Consider the following 24,244-nt stretch of genomic DNA (forward strand, 5'->3'; position numbering starts at 1 on the left):
GAAGTGTGTGATTTAAAAAAATAACAGTTGCATTTATTGTATGCAACTGTTGCATACAATAACTAGCATTGTAGGCAATGTTAGTTAATGTATGATGACTATAGAGATAGTCACTTTTTTGTTGTTTTAGAATCAGTCAAGATTTACTTATTCAAATCAAACAAGTAAATCTCATTTACTTATTTACTTACTGAGCATTTAAATATGTTATGCTATGTCAACATATGTTGACATATGTTGAATCATATGTCAACATGAATGAGTCATTAAATTAAATCAAAGGTAACAAAGTGAAGTTCTCATAAGGCCCTTCAAAACAATGAAATGTCTGTAGGAAAGAAGCACCATTGGCAAAGTAAACATAAGTTAGCAGAAATAGATTAAAATGATGTTAATCAGACAATTGGTTGTGCAATTTTATTACTATTCAACAAAATTCAAGTCTACGTTTATGCTATAAAAATGTAATTAAATCATATATTCAAAACAAAAAATGTAAAGGGGGAACTCATAAATAAATTGTCATATAAAGCAGATGGTTTAGCAATCATGGATCAAACAATAGATTTATTTACATTTGAGAGACATTTTGGCAGAAATTAATATTTAGTTTCCCCTCCTTTATCTAAATTCCACACAATCACCAACCGTTTGACCTGAGAGCTTTTATCAACACATGTTCTCAGTATGTGTGTGAGATTTTGGTGCAATCCAGTGAAGTGCCCATGCATGGGGCACCGCAGATGCAGTGTTATTGCGTGAGATATCTCTGGTGAGAGTGTTTTCCACTATAGCTGTTTGGGTTGGCGCTGGTACAGATACGTTATGTGTGGACTAATCACTCAGCCCGGCGATCAGTAGGCATATCCTGGCATTGTCTTGCTGAGTTGTGTTTGATGGTGTCAGTCTGCAGCCACCACATTGCAGACAGAATGATATTCCTTCTTGACATAACCTGGTGAGGGGAGTGACCTTCAGGGAAACCCCTCAGGAGGGAGCTGGGCGGGGTACAGTCGGTGTTATAAAACAAACCTCCTACCGTGGCTGCAAATCTTTATGTTCCCACCAAAGCAGTTCATGACCATCACAATAGCTCTTGACTATGTAACGTCTGAATGTGTTTTTTTTTTTTTCCTTGTTTTGAATTTTGTTTTCCCTTTCTGGCATCTGGAGCAATGGAGGTAGGACTAGTTTGAGAATTGAGGAAGAGTCTGTTAATCAAACCTGCAAATTTGTTAATAATTGAGGAATGTCAATAATGTAATTAACTGTGATAGTTACTTTTATGTTTTTAATTCAGTTGCACACGATGAGGCATCTGCAAGGAATTTTTGCTTTCCTGCAGCTTACAGGTATCACATTTTACATTTCTGTTAATTCCCACTTTCTATAAAATAGCCTGCATTTAATGTTGCAGATTACTATTTTCATACTCATTGGACATTGTTGTGTCCAGCTTGTGTGGCAAGCATAACTGGGAGATGCAGTCTTTTCGGACGACATCATATTCACACCTTTGATGGAGTTATATATGAGTTTCCAGGAGACTGCAGCTACCTTCTGGCTGGGGACTGCAACCATCACTCCTTCACTCTGCTGGGTGAGTAACATAAAGAAAATTCATTTAAGTTAACAGTGAAGTTTAATGGCCCTCCACTAAGATCTAACATTTGTTTTCTGTTGTTTAATTGATAGCAAGTATTATATTAAACATTATTTGCTACAGAATGTGTTTTTATTTAGGAACCCTCATCATTAGCTTTAAATTCCAATGTCATTCTTTTTATGCAGATGTAGCTGTATCACTGATGTAAACATATGCTTTGGATCGCTATAGGTGACTTTCAAAATGGCAAAAGAACAGGAGTCACACTGTTTGTGGGGGACGTCTTCGAGTTGCACCTATCTGCAGACGGACAGCTTTCACAAGGAGGAAAAAGGTGAAAAAAATAATATAGATAAAGCACAAAAAAATCATCAAATCATTGATAGTGACAGAAATAACAGCTTCAAATTAATTTTCCTTTTCACAGACTGTCCCTTCCCTATGCATCTCATGCTGTGTTTGTGGGCTCAGAGCTTGGGTTTTATAAACTCTGGAGTGAAGAGTTTGGCTTCGCTGTCACCATTGATAATGCGGCCAACATCGCCGTGACTATGACCAAACTCCACTCCAATCGCACCTGCGGCCTCTGCGGCAACTTTAATGCAATCCCATCTGATGAATACACTGCTCAGGAGGGTAGGTGCATCGAGAGAAATACTCTGTAGGTGCATATCAGTAAATTAGAATAGTGGTATAAATTTTGTCTGCGATGGACTGGTGATCTGTCCAGGGTGTAACCTGCCTCTCGCCCGAAACATTCGCTGGCACCAGCAACCCTCTCAACTCCACTAGGGACAAGGGTGTAAGAAAATGGATGGATGGTATAAAATTTGTTTCATGTAATAGTTTGATATTAATAAAAGTGGAATTTGGGATTTCATGAGCTGCAAACAAAAGCAGCAAAATTAACTAAATAAATGCATGAAATATATCACTACGAATAATAAATCTATTCATTATATGAGTCTCTTTTTTTATGAATCAGTGGAACAAGCACATTTTTGTTAATATTCTATTTAATTGAAAGTCACCTGCATGTCAGGGAGTTTTGRAGCTGAACAGGGGAGAGTTATATATTACTGGAATTTAGGAAATGATTTGAGTCACCAGAACTCGGCAACAGGAAGAGTAGCCACTGAGTACAGGAAAAGATAACAAGGTTAAAGCAAGCAAAGACATTTGTGGTAGGATGAGATTAAGGAGAATCTGTCAGCTCTTGTGTGTGTCATTGTTCACGTTTGTGTGCTTTCAGGATTTCTGACAGAGGACAGTTATGATTTTGCAAACTCCTGGGCTGTGAAGGGAGCTGACCAGGCTTGTCGACGCGTCTCGGATCCCACCCAATCCTGTAACAGTACAAAGGGAACTGCGGCGGTAACAGACAATTAACACTAACGAGCAGTTCTGAGAATATCATTAAAGTACATCTGATTTTAAATCTTGATGTTAAAAGGAAAGTGGAAAGACAACAGGAAGGTCTAACACCATCTGAACTTCCTCACATGATTATGTCTTTCCTTTTCTAGATCCCTTCATGTATTGCAACATTCATAAAGTGTACATCACTTCAGAAGACATGATCTGACTTTCACTTGTCAGATCCCGACTGACAAATCAGTGTCATTACTAACAAAGCATTATAATTCATTTTGAAGAAAATGACTGATGGTGTTTTAAATGGAGTAAAATAAATTACGATAATGGACTAACAGTGTTCAGTACAATGTCATTATCTAATATAAGATTTGTGAAGTAGATCATTTCACTCAAGTCAGTCATTTCATTAGAATAATTTCACTCAGAAATCCAGAGTTGTGATGTCCCAACAGTATGTAGCACATCTTATGTTTGTGTTTTTGGCTTTCATTCCAGTGCCTTACAGAGAATGTACAATTTCAACCAAAGATAAAAAAGACAAGATTTTGTTAGCAACTAATGTAACAAATACATTGGTAAATGAAAGCCTTGATTGCATGAAGCCTAAAACATGTAGTTTATCCATTCAAACAGGAAGAGTTGATAATTTGCATGTCTATGTGTGCAGGTATTGTCCAGCTGCAGCGTGTTGCAGAGCTCTAGTGTGTTTCTTCACTGCTCCCACCTGGTCTCTCCCGATGCGTTCCTGTCCCTGTGTCAGGCAGAGGCCTGCTACTGTGACCAGAAAACCCCAGAAGACTGTTCCTGTCCTTTCTTACTGGAATACGCTCGCACATGCCATTCTCATGGGATACTCCTACATGGCTGGGTGGAAGAGAGCCAGTGCTGTAAGTTAGTTAAATCTGAAGAAACCATTAAAAATGTTTGTAAAGTAAAACTTGCCATGTGTTTTTGCAGTTCCCAAGTGTCCAATTGGCATGCAGTACAGTGAATGCACCAAACCCTGTTCTACAACTTGCCACAGTCTCAACATACAGGAGGTCTGCAAGGAGGAATGTGTGGATGGCTGTACATGCCCCAGTAAGCTCTCACTGACTAAATATAACTCTTCCCTCGGCTGTAGTGTTGCCAGCAGTAACATGACATGTGCATGTGTTTCAGCTGGAAAAATTTTGGATGGGAATCGCTGTGTGGAGGTATCTCAATGTTCCTGCACACACATGGGGAGACATTTCCCCCCAGGATCTACCATTTCTCAGGACTGTAATACATGGTGAGGAACAGTAAGCAAGCACAGATATGCATGTGCATAAAAAGTGAAGCATCCAAATGAGCTACCCCTCAAATACAGTATTTTATCTGCCACTCTAGTGTGTGCCGCCATGGGTCCTGGGAATGTACCAATGAAGGCTGCCCCGGTAAGACACGTGTCCAGCACCACTTTCAAGCATGTTGTTGACATTCTGTGGCGCCAATTTCAGGTGTAAAATCATATTTTTTTGTGTGTAGGTGAATGCTTAGTTGTTGGGCAGTCTCACTTCAAGTCTTTTGACAACAAATTTTTCACCTTCACTGGTCACTGTCAGTATCTCCTGGCAAAGGACTGCACAAATAACGGATTTTCTGTCATCATTGAGAATGTGCAGGTAATTCTTGATTTTATGCTTTTTATTTGATATGGTTGGCTGTAATGCAACGTTTGCTTGACAAAAACAGGTTTGAATGGTTTGAAGCATTCTTTTGGTTGCTTTATGTCCCAGTGTGCAGACGATCAGGATGCTGTGTGCACACGCTCAGTGACACTCAGTCTGCCCTCTCTGGAGAACATGACAGTGAAGCTGAAGCATGGAGGAGTTGTGTCTGTCGACAGTATGGACATCCAGACCCCAATGAATCATGGTGTGTATTTTTGGTATATGGGTGGAGAACTCACAATCAATCAAATTATTCTGTACTGTCGTGTGGTAAAACATTTGCCCAGTTAAAAATGTCTTCTGTTTATTCTTTTATGTCAAACTTAAATGTTTGACAGAAAACATTTTAAAAAATAACCAAAGAGAGATTCTGAGTAAATACAAAATGCTGTTTAAACCAGTGTTTTTTGTTTAATGAAGGAATAGCTCCAAACCTAACCTGCTCCTATGTGAGAAAGTAATTACTTAGAGAAGTCCAGTTACCGACTTGGCCACTCTAAGTGCTTTTGTTGGTGCCATTTTACACCTAATGTCTTTCTTACAATGGAATCAGGGATGTTGACTTTAACTAAGGTCTGGATGAATCATTAATGTGTTCCTGGAATAATTTTGATTGGCCAGCCCTCAGTCGGCTCACTAATGTTCCCTACATATACAATGGTTCTCACTGTGGTTCAATTGAGTCCCAGAGCCTTTGAAATGGTTTTGTAACTTTTTCTAGAGTGATAGATGGTGGCTTTGTTTCTCATCTGTTTTTTTTTTGTTGTTGTTTTTATCAAAACATTATATGTGTAGCTTTTTGACATATTTTAGTCTACCTCATTTTGTCAGACAGGTACCACTACTTAAGATTGATTTTACAGGTCAGATCATAATCATACAACCTGTTTTTTATTTATTTTTTATGTCATATGTCAGTCATGCACACCTTTTCAGCGTATATGTATTTTTTGTTTTTATTCCGATTTAACTAGAAGGTGTATGTATTCTGTGTTATTATTAGCCAATCACCGTGCGTTAGATACTTAGGCATGTTTTTCACTTTGGGACAAGCTTTGGGAGTGACATTAGTTAAAAAAAACTACATTTATTTTGAATTCACATTTACACTTTGTTATGTATGCAATCTTACAGGCCATCTGCATATTGCGAGGTTGGCTCAGTCTTCTGTTCGAGTGAAGTTTGGTGATGACCTTCGATTGGACTGGGACGGTCGTGGTCGTGTTCTTCTGAAGGTTGGATTAAATATGTTTTCAGTGATAATGCTGATGTAATGTTTCAAACAGCCAACAGCACTGAATCCTGTAAACCTTTTCCAGCTGGGGCCACGATGGACAGGGCAGACATGTGGTCTGTGTGGGAACTACAATGGAAACCATGGTGATGACTTCTTGTCTGGTTCTGGGCTGGTTGAAGCAAGTCCCCAGGCTTTTGGGCAGGCCTGGAGGATCAATGGCGATTGCGAATCCACTCACAAGCACGACACTGATCCATGTGCAACAAATCCCAAAAGAGGTATCATCTGCGTATCCACTGAATCTTGTTTTATTAAAAAATAACAAATATCAACATATGTTCATCTGTCCCTTCCAGTGCGTTACGCAGAAGAGGCATGTGCAGTGATCATGTCAGATGTGTTCAGCTCGTGCCATTTTCTGGTGAATCCTGCTCCGTTTCAGAGGTTTTGTCGGTATGACGTGTGCGCCTGTGGAGACGGTGAGCAGTGCCTCTGCTCGGCTCTGTCTGCTTATGCAGCCGCCTGCTCTGCAAAAGGAGTGCTGCTCAACTGGAGATCCCCTTCACTCTGTGGTAACTCGCATTTTGAACTCAGTTTCCAGTTATTCAAAGTTGTCTCTAAGACAAACATTTGATTGAATACTTGTTGTGCATCCTTTATGAAACTGAAAGAGCAATGTTTTTGACACTGTCTGTTGGTTAATTCTTAGAAGTCACACAACCACAAAATGCATTTTAATCTTTCTGTGTTTGAAGTTGACTTATCTTTTTGCAGATGCAAAAATCCTTTTTCTAAAAACACGTATTATTTGCAGTCAAATGGGCTAACCTATTAGGATGCATGGTCCTAATAGGTTCTTCAACCACATTTTCATGGAGTCTTTAACAGCTGAATCTTCATCTGAAGTACATTGCTTATTCACATATTTCATCTCTTTAGTCACCAACAACTGTATTTGTTTATGTTGTCAGGAAGTTGATTAAAAGAAGCTACTACAGGCTCACACCGCCTTATAATCTATGATCAAAAGACGTCCAATTGAGTAACTCAGCTTTTACAACTTCTCTGGAGTTTGGCTGATTTTAAAAAGGAATTTTCATCCGTCAGCACATGTGCATCCATCCATCCATGCAAGATTAACACATTAAGAGTCAGTGTATATAGTGAATTTGTGAACAACTTTTACATAAAAATCAACACGCTTTTAATGGTACTTTCGCTGTTCAAACTCCTGTGTTAAAAAGGAGATGGGGGGACAAAACGTAAACTAACCAAGAATTTATAATAAATTTCCCTTTGACTTAATGTTCTCAGAGATGGAGTGTCCTGGAGGTCAGGTGTACGAGGCCTGTGGAAGTACATGTGAGCGAACGTGCCGCTCTCTCTCGGGTGCTGAGCCTGGCTGTGAGGGGGAGAGAGTGTGTGAGGAGGGCTGTTTCTGTCCAGCTGGGAAATACCTGAGCCCTTCTGGTGAATGTGTGACTGCGGACATGTGCCCCTGCCTGCACGATGGACAGCTGTATCAGCCCAGTGACGTGTATGCCGATCACAACAGCATTTGGTATGTGACTCCATCTGCAGTTGCAGAAAATGGTCTGAGAAGATGCATGATTCTGTTGCATTATCATAATTGGTGTTTATATTTGACCTTGCAGCTACTGTGAGAATGGGGCCATGCGGTGCAGCTCGACAGAGATGACATCATTTCTTTCTGACCTCTTCTATGATGATGACACAGTGCCATCAAGAGGTGCTATCTTATATTTCTTCAGTTTTTGCTACTTATAGTCATGCACTTCTCTATTAGTCAACATGTTTTTGGGCATCACTCTTATATTTTTCCTCATGACACAACAAAAGTTGAGTATTATTTGGTCTAAATAATGAGCTTTTGTTTTCAGAGCGACGGTCAGTCCAGTGCCCTCCTCCTCTTGTTCATGCAGAGTGTAGTTCAGGTGAAAGGGGGCTGGAGTGTGCCAGAACCTGCCAGAATTTGGACCTGCCGTGTGTGAGTCTTGCCTGCATCCCTGGCTGCCTCTGTCCACCCGGCACAGTAAGTGCGGTGTGTTTGCTTTTTGCTCGTTAAACACTTAAACTGAGCAAAGAGATTGACTGACGGATTGATTTCAGGTACGCCATCGCAGAGACTGCATCCAACCAGAGCAGTGTCCCTGTTACCATAACAACAGGCYGTACACAGCAGGGCGGAGTATCACTGTTGACTGCAACACCTGGTAAAATGACCGTTGGTAAATGACAAGGAAAACCTTAAGCAGTTTGGTTGACATGTTTCTCCTGTTTTCCAGTGTGTGTGAGAACAGGAAGTGGCGCTGCACACAGAAGCTGTGTGATGGCGTGTGTCGCACCGTGGGGGAGGGGCATTACATCACATTTGATGGCCTTAAGTACTCCTTTCCTGGCCTATGCCARTATGTCCTGGTTCAGGTATAAAGCAAACARATCTGCAGAGAGTCCCACTCCAGATTGCTGTGTAGGCTTGTTCTTAGTAAATTTGCATTGATTAGTGTGTTTTCTCCACTTATCCTATGAAAAGGATATGTGTCACGCAGACGAAGGCTCCTTCAGAGTGCTGGTGGARAATGAWGCGTGTGGAATTGTCRGGGATCGCTGTGCAAAARCTGTCACTATCTTCTACCACGGCGGCTTGATTGTAATGCAGGATGGAGAGGTAACACACAAGCRGTCCAAACTGTTAATTCTACTTATATATAGCATTATTTAGGGCGGCATTAACTGTAACCTGGAAAAAAAGCCGAGTTGTGTCTTTTCTTTCCMTCTCTCTGTATGCTGCCTGTCTTGGCCAAGTCTCTCTTGTAAAAGCGATCTTTTGATTTCAATGGGAGAAACCTGGGTAAATAAAGGTTATTAGTATTATTATTATATATAAATATTTTCTTCATTTATATTTTCCTTAAATTTTKAAGCAAATAAATTTATTTTTGTCAAGAATCTCWTGCAATGTTTTGCAGAAGTATTCAGAACTCGCACACCTTTTCACATTTAATCACATTACATGTAKATTTAAAGTGATTGACCAAWGTAAAGTAGAGCTTTCTTAATCCATAGGGGGTMTGTTTGGAGTCACTTAGAAAACCAAAMCMMMRKWWKRWKSYKSCMMCMWKKTTYMMYKKKKWRRWKGKKSSKTYMARGKKRWKKKRWKKWMMAATGCTAGTTTTTGGCCACATATTCCATTTTGCGTATAAGCTTAAAAGCTAGGTTGTCGCTTGTACCATATGTACCATTTTATTTTCACTAAACAGTTTTGTGTCACTTTAAGTTGTTCTACTACAAAACATTCCGAGTGAAATACAAGTGATTATGTGCTTTTAATGATAAAAAGGGGTATCTTTTACAGGTATGAGCACTTTGGCACKGCAAAACCCACTACATTCATATCCACCTCATTATATAAAACCATTTGGTTATTTTTCAATATACATCAGCYCTTTGYAAATATCCTAACCAAAGTACGYAAGACATGACCTCTGTGTGTCCTACATGAATCCATCCAGGTGACGATGAAGAGGCCTGTGCTGCAAAGTTCCCAAGTGGAGATTGTCAGATCTGGTCAGTTTTATACCGTCATGTTGGGGAAACACATCTCMCTCAGTTGGGACAGAGGAACTCGCCTCCTTGTTCACGTCTCAGCTTCCTACAGGGTACCACATCGTTAGTCTAACTCCAGTTTGAACTGATTTACTCACATCTGTTTAAATAATGCAATTTTCTTTGTCRTGATTACTTTGTGATATGAAGGGCCGGGTCTGTGGTCTGTGCGGGAATTTTGACGGAAATGTCAACAATGATTTGATGAGCAGTAACAACCAGYTGGAGGTGGATGCCTCACACTTTGGCAATTCCTGGAAAGTCATTCCCAGCTGTGCTGATGTAACTGAGGTAATATTGAGGGGTTTTACACTATTTCTGCACATGTACAGTCTGTATGTTAATAWCTCAAGGATTTACAATCCATCTAAATTAACCTAAAGGTGTATGGTTTCTGGTTGAAAGCAAATGAGCATACTAAGCTTCCTAAGATACTTGCTGTTACAGAGCAAAACTTCAAGTATTCCCTTCTACCAGTCAATGAATACAATTAATAAACAAAGCAATACATGCGGCTGATGTATGTCTTCTTTTGGATATTCAGATGCCAGCTCCTTGCAGTGACAACATTGTAAAGTTGGTTACAGTGGAGCAATCATGTCGTGTGATTTCTGGTCCGCTCTTCAGAGAATGCAAYAGTGAGGTATGTAAAAGTTATAGCTCCAAAGTTGCTCATTGACACCTCATTCATTCCTATGTTCATTCTCTTCCCTCCAGGTGGATGCAGAGGCGTATGTAGAGATGTGTGTTGAGGCAGCATGCTCATGCTCGTCTGTGGGGGATTGTGCATGTTTCTGTGACGCCATTGCTGCTTAYGCGCAGGCTTGTTCAGAGAAGGGAGTGTCKGTCATGTGGAGATCCAATGAACTTTGCCGTGAGTGATCAAATCGAACTGATAATACCTGTCCTCAATTTTTTTTTCAGCTRGGAAGAGATTGGATAAGCTGAATAGAATCTTTTTGACATGATTTTTGTTTTTGTTTATTTCTACTACTTTTTATTTGTGTTGTCTTTGTCAATCTAAGTGCATTTGTGTAATATGTTTTTTAGGTGTTTTTTCGTTTCTTTTTTTTTTGCTGATTTCAATCAATCTACAAAACATTGAAATCAAAGTTTGTTTTGATTAACTTTAGACTAGAACATCAAATTTAGAATCTTATCTTTTTGACTAGGTCACTAAAATGAAGTTGTTTAACTAAAGTTGTTTCACTAAATCCTAGCTATGAGCTGTGAAGAGCTGAACCCTAAGCCCGCAGGTACAGGGGAGGAGTTGTGCCAGTGGAGGTATAACACCTGCGGACCTGCCTGTCCAATTACCTGCCAGCATCCTGATCCCCTCCACTGTTCACTGACGTGTGTGGAAGGCTGCCATGCTTACTGCCCASCAGGTGCCAAGACACAACATACAAMTATTTTACAGTCAAACATACAATGATATTGATACTGTGATTTAGTGYCAGTYTAAACTTAATCTGTGTAGGTCAAATTCTTGACGAGGTGGCAATGCAATGCGTAGATCCCTCTCAGTGTCAGGTTTGTATCCACGAGGGTCAGAGGATATCTCATGGGAACAAAGTCATCCTGAATCATGATGACCCGACACACTGCAAAATATGGTAATGTACAGAATAGCAAATAGTTTTATAAAATGAAACCAAAGTGTGCTTAATTTAAARTCAATCTATTTTTTTYYCCTATAAAAGCCACTGTGAGAACAACACTCTCAACTGTGAAGACTGCACCTCCCTCAACATGTTGTCCACTCCCACACCAACACTGAGTTACGGCACTTTTACCACGATGCCTTTCACCACCTTGATGCCCGARGGCATGTGTGACCGKGCAATGGATCTGGCTTTCTTACTGGATGGGTCAGAAGCACTGACTGAAGATGAATTTCAGGCCACCAAGGAATTCATACTCGGAGTGGTTGAACGTTTCCGTATGGGCTCAGCTCACACTAGAGCCACAGTGCTGCTCTACCACTCTGGAGTTAAAACATATGACCTGCAGGTATGGTAGCAAATATTGACCATGTGTGACCTTACACAAATTAATCACTGATGGCTTTAGGAATAATAAAAATAAAAAATTCTAAAATAAAATAATGAATCTTCTCAAATTAAAATATTAGAGAAAAGTTTTATTTAATTCAGTAGTTCAATTCAAAACATAAAGTTCATAGATTTTATTCACAAGTATCTATTGCCATTTGATGGTTATGGCTTGATGGTTATGGAAGCCTGTGCACAGTCCAGTTATCTACCTAGGGTTATAGCTAAAGAAGCTGGCTGTTCACAGAAGGCTGTATAAAAACATCTGRAATGTTTTGGAAGAAAAAAGTGTGATAGACAAAGCAGCACAAGCAACAAGTATAGCCACAGTCTCTCACAATACATTAGAGGAGCCACATTCTCAAGAGATGCCCCAACTYTATATGAAAGCACAGAATAAGGACATACTTGACATATAAACATTCAGACCTGGTTGCCTCATGCTTGTTTCTTGCTTTTCAATACCTACAGGTTCAGAAGTGGCTGTTTAGGAAGACCGTGCATGAGCTTCATTACACAGGGGGAGATGCAGCGTTCTTGGACGAAGCTGTCAAGTATCTTGCCATTAACATCTATGACAAGAACAAGCGTGACAATGCTGGCCGTGTAGCAATCATCCTGACCGCTAGTGGTAACCCTCGTCCCGTCCGTGCCATCGTGAAGATGCTCCGTAAGAAAGCCATCACCACCTTGACAGTGGSTCTTGGTCCTGGTGTCAACATGGGTCAGATTAATGACATCACCAAGGCCAACCCAGACAACAGAGCCTATGTGCTGAGCAGCACAGGCGAACTGTCCGATCGTCTGTTGGAGGTTACGGATTACCTTTGCACCTTGGGGATGGAGCCAGAGATGCCAAAACCTACACCAAATAAAGCCCGTCAGGCCACTCCCACCACTTCTCCTGCGTCTTATGTGAAAACAAYACCTGCACAACATATACCCAGCACTCTGGCATCCACTGCACCCTCTGGCCACTCTCCTGCCACCACAATACCGCCATACCACCCTCCAGCCACAGATGTGACATTCATCATAGAAGGTTCTGATACTGTTGGTGAGGCCAACTTCAATAAGTCTCTAATATTCCTGGAGGAAGTCGTCTCTCAGCTGACAGAAAAGGAAGAGTTTATCCGCATCACAGTGATCCAGTACTCTGTAACAGTCACGGTGGAAATCAGCCGCTGGGAGCTGAGGCAGCAGAGAGAGCACCTGCTGCAGCGACTGCGGCAGATTCGTTGGAGAGGAGGAAGCGAGACAAACACCGGAGCAGCTGTCACCATGACTCTTCAGGAAATGGCTACAGTTCATCCTCCTCATGTCCCCGCCCCACCTCAGCTCGTCTTTCTTGTGACTGAAAATCCCCCCACTGATACAGTGACACGTCCACCAACTACAAGCGTCCAAACACGTGTGTATCCCATCGGTGTTGGACCAAAGGTGCATGAAACGGACTTGGTGCAATTCAGCCACCCTCAGCGTCCGATGATGGTTGAGGACTACAGCCGTTTGACGTCTCTAGTCCATCGTGTGGTCAGCATCACACAGACYGCAGTCAGGCCCCTCTCTCCTACGTTGCCACCCCTCATCATCCCAACTCACTCCACTCTGCCACTCACAGGTGGTACCATGAACTGACTAATTTTCAAGTATCTTTCCAGTATTGGTCTATCAGCCACATTAATGTAACAATGTATCATCACACAGTGCCATGCAAGAAGCATCTTGATGTCATGTTCCTGTTAAAGGCCGGAGAGCAGTTTGAGGACATGAAGACCTTTGTCAAGACTTTCATTAGTAATGCTGATATAGGTGGGTGTGACGCATTCCTTCAGTACGTGCAGAGATAATTGTTACCACAACAGTCTGTTATCAAAGTTTGTCCTCTTTAGAGACATTTCAAAACATCCGATTACTTAAAACGCAAAATAATCTCTAGAAACAAKAAATAACTTTACTGTATATCTGTCATTTTGAATAACACAAGTTTAACAAATTGTGAAAGGAAATTACTTTCACAACTATTTTCAGTAGTTGAAAACTTATGAGGGGCTATGTGTTTCCAGAATGCCAAACATTAATATATGTACAATTACTTAACCTAACATTCCTACTCTGTTTTTTTAGGACCTCGTTCACATTTACAGAAAGATCTAGCATGCGATATGATTTTCTTTTCAAATTATACATGCACAGTTTTTAAATTATACTTGACATATTCTGGGGTAAATAATATTACACTTTACAAGAGAAACATCTACAATTGCAATAAACACACATGGAATACTATGCTGTTATATTGTTTCTTTTATTTCTTGTTTTCAAATTTGTGAGTCTAAATCCCTGTATTGAGTTATTTTGCTCAATTTATTTGTCATGATTGAATGTAGTCCAAATATTTTAGTACTTAGGAACAAACTGTACTGAGTTTAAACACAAAAAAAGGGTAATTATGTAAATGTCTCAATGTTTTTTTTCCATGCGCAGGGCCAGGTGGCACTCAGGTGAGCTTAATTCAGTATGGAGACATAAACACGGCTGAGTTCATGTGGAACAGTCATCAAAGCAAGTCAGACCTTCTGAAGCGGGTGGAAGGCATCCCAACCAGGACCGCTGCAGCTCCTGCATTGGGTAGTTAACATGAACCTCTGTGCTGTCATGAGGACATCGGTTTCTTCGTGGAACCACTGTTTGACATCTGATGGTTTTGGAGGTGACTGGAAACAGGTCAAGCTGGATGTACACTAACTGTTCCTTCCATTTGCAGGGTCAGCTGTAAAATTTGCTGTGCAGGCATCCATCTCATCTGTCAGCGGTGGGAGAGTAGGTGTCCCGAAGATAGTCGTGATGGTGATGACAGAAAAATCAACTGATGATATTAAAGAGGCAGCTAATGAGGCTCTTGCAGCAGGTAACCAGGCTATTATTAAAACAATTAAAATCTTCCTGACATGATATGACAGTGTCTCACTGCTTGGAGTCACTTTCCAGGTGTGTCAGTGTTCCCCATTGGAGTTGGACCAAACTATGACAGCAATGAGCTAAGTGTACTYGGTCACCATGGCAACCAAGACAACACTCTGCATCTAAACAACATGGACCAATTAAGAATGTTTTTAACTCTGGACAAAAGCTACATGGAGAGAATCTGCAGAGGTGCCCACTAAGCATGAACAGCTTTCTCTTCTTAGTAGAAAATAAGTCTCCATTTTAGATTATAGTAATAACTGAAGGCAGTAATAAAAATGTGTGCTTGGTTATTTTTAGCTGGTCCACCAGGAGTGTGTGTTGATGATAGCGGAAATGAGAGGAAGGTTTGTAATATGGCTGGATCATTTTCAAAGCCAATTTACAATTACTTGTAATCCCTTCTGTAATCGGTCGTCTTGTTTGTTGCAGCCTGGTGAATCGTGGCTGCTTGACGATGGCTGCCATTCTCTCTTGTGCCACCCCAGTGGAGCGGTGACAGTTCAGAATCACAAAATCAGTTGTGACAGACTGGAGCCGCCAGCATGCAGAAACAACATGCCCCCTGTCAGAGTGGAGGAGGCCTGCGGCTGCCGCTGGGAATGTCCTTGTATGTGTAATAAATAACTTGCACTGTGATATTTTGCCTCTCCGTATAACAAGCAGATCATTTCCCACCTGCTAACTGTTAGTAAAAAGGACAAGCATCCCAGACCAAAATGGACCATATACTTGACTCCTCCCTCCCTTTTTCCCTTGTGTGTGTATACAGGCATATGTATGGGCAGCTCCACAAACCATGTAGTGAGGTTCGATGGTCTGGCTCTCAGGTTGGAAGGAGAGGGATTGTGCTCCTATACACTTCTAACGGTCAGTAAAGGCGACAGCGAAGGCTCAGAGGTCAAACTTCACACCGGACCTTGTCAAGACTCAGCAAAATACAGCCAGATTTGCATGAAATCCATGGAGGTGACCCATRGACCATACACACTGCTGCTGAAGGATGACATTACGGTAAACCTRTACAGTATGTGCTTGAAATAGTTAGAACAACTCTTTTTCTCATTTTTTCCCCAAGTTAAAACAGAAACTTTATTTTATTTGGGTTTACGCGTTGCCTAGACAAAAAGGAATTATGTAGAAAATGGAAAAAGATGCATGGCTTTCAAAACTATGCCTCAATAACACAGAATCACTTTGTTCTATTGATTCTGACTTCAAGAAAATAATGTTTGCACTTCATGCATAAGTTCCTATTTGCTCTCTCCACAAACAGGCCATGATTGGTCGAGAAGAGCTCGCCTTGCCTTGGCGACATTCTGGTCTGGAGGTGGTGCGTTACGGAGGAGTGATGCTGCAGCTGAAATCAGATCAAGGCTACGTTTTGACTTTTACCCCTCAGAGCAATGAATTTACCATCACCTTGCTCAGTTCGGAAACCAGTGGGCACACTRCTGGACTCTGCGGTAACAGAACCGGCGAGCCATTCGCTCACAGCTTTATGCAAACTATCGGAAGCGAAAAGTGTGTCTTCCTGTCCCTTTTGGTTTTGGCCGTGTTACTTTTGAGCTGTGTTGTCTGTACCTTTCTCACAGGTGCATGTGGGGAGGCGAAGGTTAATATCCTGTCTTTCCGTAATGGCAGCACWACCACCGACCAGCCGGCCTTCATCTCRGACTGGACTGTGGCCGCAGATGGTGGTGTGTGCTTGCCCAAACGGAAGGCAGTGTGCGTGTCTGGAGTGGCGATGGGATGTCAAGCCTTACGCTCTGAGGTGTTTGAAAAATGCCACGCCTATATTGCTGTCCAGGTTTTCCTCATCAAGTGTGAGGAGCAGGCGTGTGACGAGTCAGATGTGTGTGAGCTRATATCAACCTATGCACGCCTCTGTAGACAAAGTGGTGTGTGTGTGGATTGGAGGAGCCCCCATCTTTGCCGTAAGTCACTGTACATATCCCTTAGTTTACTACAAACATCTTAACTCTTGGAGGTGGATCCTAACTCCTTCTTCTGTTCTRCGKTGCAGCACTGCATTGTCCAAACTCTATGGAGTATGATGCATGTCGGACAGGATGTGTGGAGGACTGTGGCAGCCTACAGGCATTGCCAGGCGACTGGTCGACTACCCGGCGCAACGAGTCATCRTGTATGGAGACACCTACTGAAGGCTGCTTCTGCACTGGAGGAACGGTTTTGCATCATGGAAAATGYGTCTCTCCGGAATCCTGCAGACAGTGTGTGGATCATCAAGGACACACATATGCGGTGAGACATGGAGGATATGATTGAAAGCCCAAGAAGAATCAGACCTGAACAATATGTTTAGTAATCATTAGAATCCTTGTCTTAATGTGTTCAATACTGTAGTTGTAAAGAAAAGCTCAAACTAAGGTAGGGAAAAGCATAATTGTCCAGTTGGGTGAAAATTGCTGCATWTCKTGCCTAAAACTTGAAGGAATGTGGTGATGGAYTGAAAAGATTGAAACAAAAAAGTGTTCTGACAGACGAGTTCTGGAGATAACAATTAACAAACATTTGTTTGATTGCAATTGATATAATGACCACAATATTCACCCATGATACTGTAATTGTATCTTTTCATAATATTTTTGCACCCCTGAAATATAAGGTAGAGTTACAGCAAAGCTCACATCACAAATGTGTGATTATACTGCCCTCTGCTGTTTATTTCTAAATGGAAAGGAAACATGCTTTCCCTCTGTTCAAACAGCATATGCAGAGTTGGGTGCCAGATGACAAYCCATGTTTGATTTGCATGTGTTTGGACCAGCAACATATCAACTGCACTGCCAGACCATGCAATGATGTCAAAGGTTCTTATTTACTTTTACTGCCACTTGCTTCATCAGCTAAACTTTTGTCAGCTTTTTCTAATTAGCATGGGTGTGTGTTTAGCTCCAGTGTGCGGACCTTGTGAGATCCTGCAGGAGAAGAAAGAATCCAAGTGCTGCCCTGAGTACGAGTGCGGTATGTATGGATAGTCATGTATATAAGAATATGTTAATGTTTTTATTTCGGCATGGGATGTTACAGTAGCTTTTCAAAATAAGAGAAAGCATTTTCTGTTTGAAATGCTTTCAGACAGAAAGCATTTCTGCTTTCTATTTGAAAGCATAAATGGAATACCAAAAATWTCAAAGCTCTTCTGTGAAGTGTATGAATAGTTAATACCTTTCTAGACTGATATTTAATGATTAATTTATTTTGAAAWACCCCATAAATAATGTGGTTTTCACTAATGTATTAACTGCTGACCTCAGTCTCACCTTGTGACCCCAGTGTGTGATCTGGTGAGCTGTGATCTGCCTGATGTCCCTCGCTGTGAGGACGGTCAAACAGTGGTGCTGAAAAACCCTGGCGAATGCCAGCCTATTCACGAGTGYGGTAGGCTGATRGTCTCTTTTACAACGTATGCAAGCATAAAACAGATGGCGCTCTAGGTGTGATTTTTTTTTTGTTATGCCACTCTTCTCTTTCTCTGATCTAGTGTGCAAAAAGGAAGAGTGTTCCCAACAAGACCCCCCTGACTGTCCAGCCCACCGCCAGCTGTCCACAAAAAAGACAAAGTGCTGCGACTCCTTTGAATGTACATGCAACTGCCAGAACTMYACACACTCCTGCCCCACCGGGTTTGTCACATCGTCCTTTACCAATGACTGCAGTTGCACAGAAATCCTCTGCCAACCTGACAAGGTGAGTTCTCTGAATGTGGCACTCCTGGGCACGCTGGAGGATTCATTTCCTGTGTGGCCAATGTATGTCTCCAGGTGTGTGTGGTTGGTGGAGTGGTTCACCCAGTGGGCAGCGAGTGGGAAGAAGGATGCGAGAAGTGTCGATGCACAGAGCTGCAGGACAGAGACACATCGCTCCATGTCGCCCAGTGCAGCCCACCCGTCTGCAATCGGAACTGTCCTGTGGTCAGGCAGCACTAAATGTGAAAAATATRCGCCATTAATGAATGTTTTCTAAAAATGTTTAACAAATTTCAGGGATCTACATACACTCAGAGAAAAGGGARTTGCTGTGGAGAATGTACACCAGCCAGCTGCATAGAGACCGAGGGAGCAATGCGAGGGGACACAGTCAWTGGAGGAAAGCTCAGAAGGGTATGTGGRTTTTTTAAATACTTAATAAAACTTTGYTTYCTTGTCTTTCTACCTAAAARAATCAGTGKTTCCCCCCMAAAAAATAACACCRAATATTTTTGATTGGTTTGCTTCACTTTCTCTGTCTRTAGGTGGGTGAGAAGTGGCTGTCAGCACATGATAAATGTGTCGAACATGAGTGTAAGAAAGTGAAAGACGAGGTGTTTATCTCTACAACAAATGTCAGCTGTGGCAGTATGGAGACTACAAGCTGTCCGCTGGGAAGTGAGCTTCACTGTGACACTCAGGACTGCTGCCCCCGCTGCCACTGTGGTAAACACACGCATACACATGCTGGTGCRCAAACAGGAAAACATTGGCAGAAAGAATGAGTTAGAACTCTGATCATCTATGAAACTGTARATGAATGACTTGTGTWGCTGATGTAAACAGGGYTTAAGGCTAAAAAGGTCTTAAAATTGAATGACATTTAAAAACTAGAAAATTTWAAATGTCATTCAATTTGTAGGCCGATTACATCATACAGCGGCGACAAGGCCTGTCCGAATTCGAAGGCTTCTTCAAATGCGGCCTTCAAATCCGTCCTCCTTTTCAAAAGATTTGAAGGATGAGTCCATTTTATCCTTCACGGCCCACCATATCCGATGATTCATTGCGGGTCCAAACCGAGCGTTCAGGCAAAGCTGCAATGGCGGTGAAGAGCGTCAAATTATTTTTGCTATATTACRCTTTAAACCTCTGATGCCTTGCTTTGCAGGCATTTCAATGCCCTCGTACGCATTGCTATGGCAGGCTCCAATTACTTAAAATGTCATGTTTTCCCATACTAGACTTTAAATTACAGTGCAGTGAAAAAAGTAATAGCCWGTTTAACATAAGTAGAGCTTGTGTAAACCTTGGCAGCCACAGGTGCAATCAAGCAGTTGTGATAATTGGCAATAGTCATTCCTGAGGAGGAACTCTACTTTGCAATATTATTTTTAAATTCAGCCACATTGAAGGGTATTAGATCTTTAGTGACCTGTTAAAAGTCATTTCGCAGCAACTTAGCAGGATTTGAATTTAGACTTTTAACAACAACACAATAAAACCTTTTTTTTATTTTTTTTATCCAGAGGTATACTTGCTGGTGTGCTTTGGATCATTGTCTCTTAATTTTGCTTGAGCCTAAATTCCTAACTGATAATCTAATATTCTTAGCAGGATTTGAATTTAGACTTTTAACAACAACACAATAAAACCTTTTTTTTTTTTTTTTATCCAGAGGTATACTTGCTGGTGTGCTTTGGATCATTGTCTCTTAATTTTGCTTGAGCCTAAATTCCTAACTGATAGTCTAATATTCTCTTTAAGATTTTCTAATAGAAAGCAGAATTYATGCCTCCATAATATATGGCAAGTGGTCTAAGTCATGAAACAATAAGTCTGCCTCAGATCATCACACTACCACCACCCTTTTGATTAATGGTGTAATGCTCTTTTTCTGAATTACTGTCAGTTTTAAACCAGATCTAATGGAACAACATACATACAGCCTGTGTTTGTCAGTAAACAAAAATATTTTTATTTACATGATTGTGAAACAGCATTGCAGCATGTTCAGATAATCAAAGTAGAAAAAAGTACTATTTAATGATTTTTAACTGGAAAGCAGGGATTATAGTATATTATTAGGGGGTTTGAAAATTAAGGTTATGGTCATTAAATGAATGTACTGTGGGTGTAAAAGCACAATAAATTGCACATTAAATTAGCTGGGGGGTTTTTCATCTTGCTTAAGATATATATTTGGTTGCAATTTTCAGGTCACTAAGTTAATTAAAGTTATTTTCAATTCATGTACGTTAAAAATGTAAATGATCTTAAATATCTTCTGAAGATATTTAACTTGCTGAAACTGGCCTGGTTAAATTGCAGTTTCACACAGTGTCCTGCAGATGTCTTCATTACATTGCTGCAATCTTAAAGCCAGGTATCCTGGTTTGACCTCTTAAATAGCTTTTAAAGATCAAGCTAGGTAACTTGGACTCCTTATAAATTGACAGGATATTCAAAGAACTGAAAAAAAATGTGTTTCTGCTCTTCTCTCACCAGCACCAATGGATGTCTGTGTTCTCAATCACACTGTGATAGGGGTAAGTCATCCACAGCAATAAAGTGTGGACAGTGCTTTCTGTACTCTGGTTTTAAATACTGCATGTGTATTTATGAAGGCAGGCGAAAGAGTGATGGTGGATATGTGCACACACTGCGAGTGCACAGTGGAGAACGGAGCAGTGAAGAAATACAAACTGTCATGCAAGCGAACCAGCTGTCCATCTTGCCCCAGGGTAACTCCTTACGTCATCATTTTCCATTTTGACCATCCCTCTTTCCCGTCCTCTACATAACTTATTAATAAACTCAAATGTCCACCGCTTTCATAAGAGGTGCTCTTAGGCTCTGACTACATTTCCTCTCTGCTCATCATTAGACAGAGACTGCCCTTAAYGTTGTTTTATGATTCACTCAGATCATGATATATTGGCAGAAAATAAATCAAAGATCTATCTTTTTTTAAATTACACAAATTGCCATGTGACGTCATTAAAATAACAGCTAACCTTTTTTTTTTTTTTTTTTATTTGCAAGGGATACGCAATGCAGAAGGAGGGAGACAGTTGCTGTGGGCGCTGTGTTGCCACTGCCTGCATCATACAGAAGCCAGATGGAAAACTTACCAGTGTGCAAGTGGGTATTATATGGAGAAGACGGTGTTGATACATGTGCTACATAGTATAAACAAAAAAGTGTTTAGATAAAGTGTTGTTTGTTAAAACCTTTTGCTTTAACACATTTTCAATTTGGATGTTTTTCTCCACTTCTTTGTCTCTCAAGTCGAAGAGGAGAATGAAAGAGAGATAATCCACAGTAAAACTGACAGTCCCCCATGGGTTAAATGCACCTACTTAATCTCTCCAACTCAATTTGCTATAACGAGTTGTTTACACATAACATAGGTTTATGTGTTTTCCAAAGTTGAACTTGTAGTTGTAAGCTGTTCTCCTGACTATTTTAAGCTTGTCAGCATGGATTTAACTCATGTCTGAAAGTTGAATTCACTCATATTTTTAAGGCAGCTTTTGGACTTTTGTTTCTAAATTAAACGGCTTAAAATTTATTACAGTGCTGTAGTCGTGTGTCCATTAGGATGTGCAAAATTTTTATACCCAGAGCTCGATATCTCAGCTTCACAATTGGTTGTGCACATTTCCTCTGCCCTGCAGAATTGTGCTCCTTATTTAATTTATGTTTACTGACTTCTAAAGTTCAGCTCCTTGTCATTAACTACTGCCTGCGTCAGTTTTACAACTTCCACCAAAACCACATTGCAACTAAAAGTAGTTAAACAACCCCTATTAATGTTCTACATTCGTCACATAAATTTAAAGAAATAAAACATCCTTAAATGTTTAGGTAACAAGCACATGGAGTGTAAATAGGAAAGGACATGAATCAAAACACCTGATCTTATATGCATCTGTGTTAAACTGATCAGGTCAACTCAACCCAGGAGGATGGCTGTTACTTGTATGCTTGCGGTGTGAACAGCAGAGGAGATCTTGTCCTGGAGACCAAACAGACCACCTGCCCTCCTTTTAACCGCCAGGCCTGCCTTGATGGAGGGGTACAACTCCCTGAACTTTTATTATCTTCACACAATTACTCATCCTTTCTCAACACTAAGTTATATTCAGATGTTTTACTTGTGTGTTGTTTTTGACAGGGCAAAGTCAGCCAAATTGGTAAAACCTGCTGTGAGACTTGTAAGTGATTCCTTTTCAAGACTGTATTATAATGAGAAAATCTGAATGATCAAATTAAAAAAGACAAAAAACAAATGCATGCGCACAGGTAATGAGCCAGAGTGCCGCAGGACGGCGGGAACACTCAACTATGTCAAAGTAGATGACTGCCAATCAGAGCAACAGATTGAACTGCACTACTGTGAGGTGAGACAGCATAGACAGATTTAACATTCTGCCCTGGGTTTGGCCTTTAAAGTAAAAATTTTTTTTTTTCCTTTGCCCTCCCACCTGTTCAGTCTGGCCCATGGTGCTTATGCATGAGTCAATCCTGTTTATCTGTCTGTCTTTCAGGGCAAATGTCGCAGCAAGTCTATGTACTCCCTGCAGAGTGCTGCCGTAGAGCAGGAGTGCGTGTGTTGTGCCGCCGTGAAGACAGAGCCTCTCAGCGTGCCCGTCTTGTGCGCCAATGGCACACGCAGCCACCACACTGTCCAGTCTGTAACTACATGCGACTGTGTGTCCAAACATTGCAACTAGAGAGACAATAACAGTTTGCTCAATGTAGATGCTTTGTGTGTAACCAAGCAAAATGTACCCATCGAGAAACACAAATACTATACCAATAAAACAAACATCAGTTTCTGCAAGCTTAGCTTGTTGCATTGCGCATTTGTTTTTAAAATATGTTTGTAAAAGTTGATGCTGGGAGTTTTTATAAGCTTTCATACCTTAGAGGTGCCTGATATTTCAACCAATATCCATCCATTGTCTTTACCTGCTTGTCCTTGCGGGATTGCGGGGTTAATRGTGCCAATCTGCAAGGGTCATTGGGCAATAGACTTTGTACACTCTGGATTGGTTGCTATTCAATCACAAGGGAACAGAGAGACACAGAGGAAAAAACAATATGCATACACAAATTCAAACCCAAGAAAAATTCTGAGTAATCACACAGCTAGGTTTTTGTATCTTTGGGACGAAGCCCACACATGGAATGGGAGAACATGCAAACTTCATGCAGAAAGAAGCTAATATTGCCGACCAGGACAATGCTACCAACTAAGCTACTGTGCAGTGCTGTGTCTAACATTGTTTTTATTTAAGATGATTTTATTTTGGTCAAATAAACATCCCAACACAGAAATAGTAAAGGCTTACTGCAATCTTTAAATTTAAGTTTTTTCATTCAAATATATTGTACTTATATATTCTACCCACATTTAATAGATACCCTGTTGAAGTAGTGCAAAAGGCTTTATAATAAATGTTACAGTGGTGTTATCTCTCACTGAAATATTTAGAAAAGTACAGCAAATGGTAACTAGTTGCCATAACAAAAGCTTTGTTGGTCATACCATCACAAATGTGGACTTGCAGTTTTGGTGAGCCCTACTAGGACTTTTACTTGAACCCTATGCTTTAAACAGATGAGTCTAATAAAGTCTGGCTGTAGAAAAGCAACTCCTGGCCACTCTTAAGCCATTAAATGATGGACAAAGATGTGGACTTGTGTTAGAATAGTCAAATGTACCCCTCTCTTTATCCTTCTTAAATGAAGATGAAGAATAACTGCTGACCTTTTGGTCAGCAGTTATTCTTTGTAAAAATAGTTATTAGCAATATAGAACTAACGATTTTTGGAACTGATGATTTTGTTGAAAGTAGATAGATAGATAGACATGGAAGTGGAGGTAGAGTCTGATCACCTGTAAGCTCTTCGTTCCCTGCTACTTCACACACACACACACACGCGCGCGCGCGCACACA

At 40.8% G+C, this 24,244-nt stretch overlaps 1 protein-coding gene across 1 annotated transcript; it reads left to right on the top strand.

Moving 5' to 3' along the window:
* The first annotated feature begins 833 nt into the window (after positions 1-833).
* vwf (von Willebrand factor) lies at positions 834-23,129 on the top strand. The gene is made up of 53 exons (XM_008412396.2): positions 834-1,181; positions 1,301-1,352; positions 1,457-1,600; positions 1,838-1,940; positions 2,034-2,242; positions 2,859-2,980; positions 3,651-3,870; positions 3,941-4,063; positions 4,145-4,256; positions 4,355-4,401; positions 4,493-4,629; positions 4,744-4,882; positions 5,812-5,912; positions 5,997-6,192; positions 6,271-6,486; positions 7,229-7,475; positions 7,570-7,664; positions 7,816-7,967; positions 8,045-8,148; positions 8,221-8,359; positions 8,469-8,603; positions 9,448-9,594; positions 9,692-9,832; positions 10,086-10,184; positions 10,259-10,415; positions 10,762-10,929; positions 11,022-11,157; positions 11,245-11,554; positions 12,067-13,216; positions 13,303-13,407; positions 14,083-14,226; positions 14,363-14,506; positions 14,587-14,751; positions 14,863-14,909; positions 14,995-15,172; positions 15,335-15,576; positions 15,839-16,028; positions 16,158-16,499; positions 16,589-16,827; positions 17,294-17,396; positions 17,479-17,550; positions 17,863-17,967; positions 18,071-18,276; positions 18,351-18,500; positions 18,573-18,689; positions 18,821-19,001; positions 20,784-20,824; positions 20,903-21,019; positions 21,321-21,419; positions 22,228-22,356; positions 22,456-22,495; positions 22,584-22,681; positions 22,829-23,129. Exons 1-53 carry the CDS (start codon positions 1,116-1,118, stop codon positions 23,012-23,014), a joined length of 8,607 nt encoding a protein of 2,868 aa, XP_008410618.1. The 5' UTR covers positions 834-1,115; the 3' UTR covers positions 23,015-23,129.
* The last annotated feature ends 1,115 nt before the right edge of the window (positions 23,130-24,244 follow it).

Source organism: Poecilia reticulata, linkage group LG6 (genome assembly GCF_000633615.1).
Source record: "Poecilia reticulata strain Guanapo linkage group LG6, Guppy_female_1.0+MT, whole genome shotgun sequence".
Classification (NCBI taxonomy): Eukaryota; Metazoa; Chordata; class Actinopteri; order Cyprinodontiformes; family Poeciliidae; genus Poecilia; species Poecilia reticulata.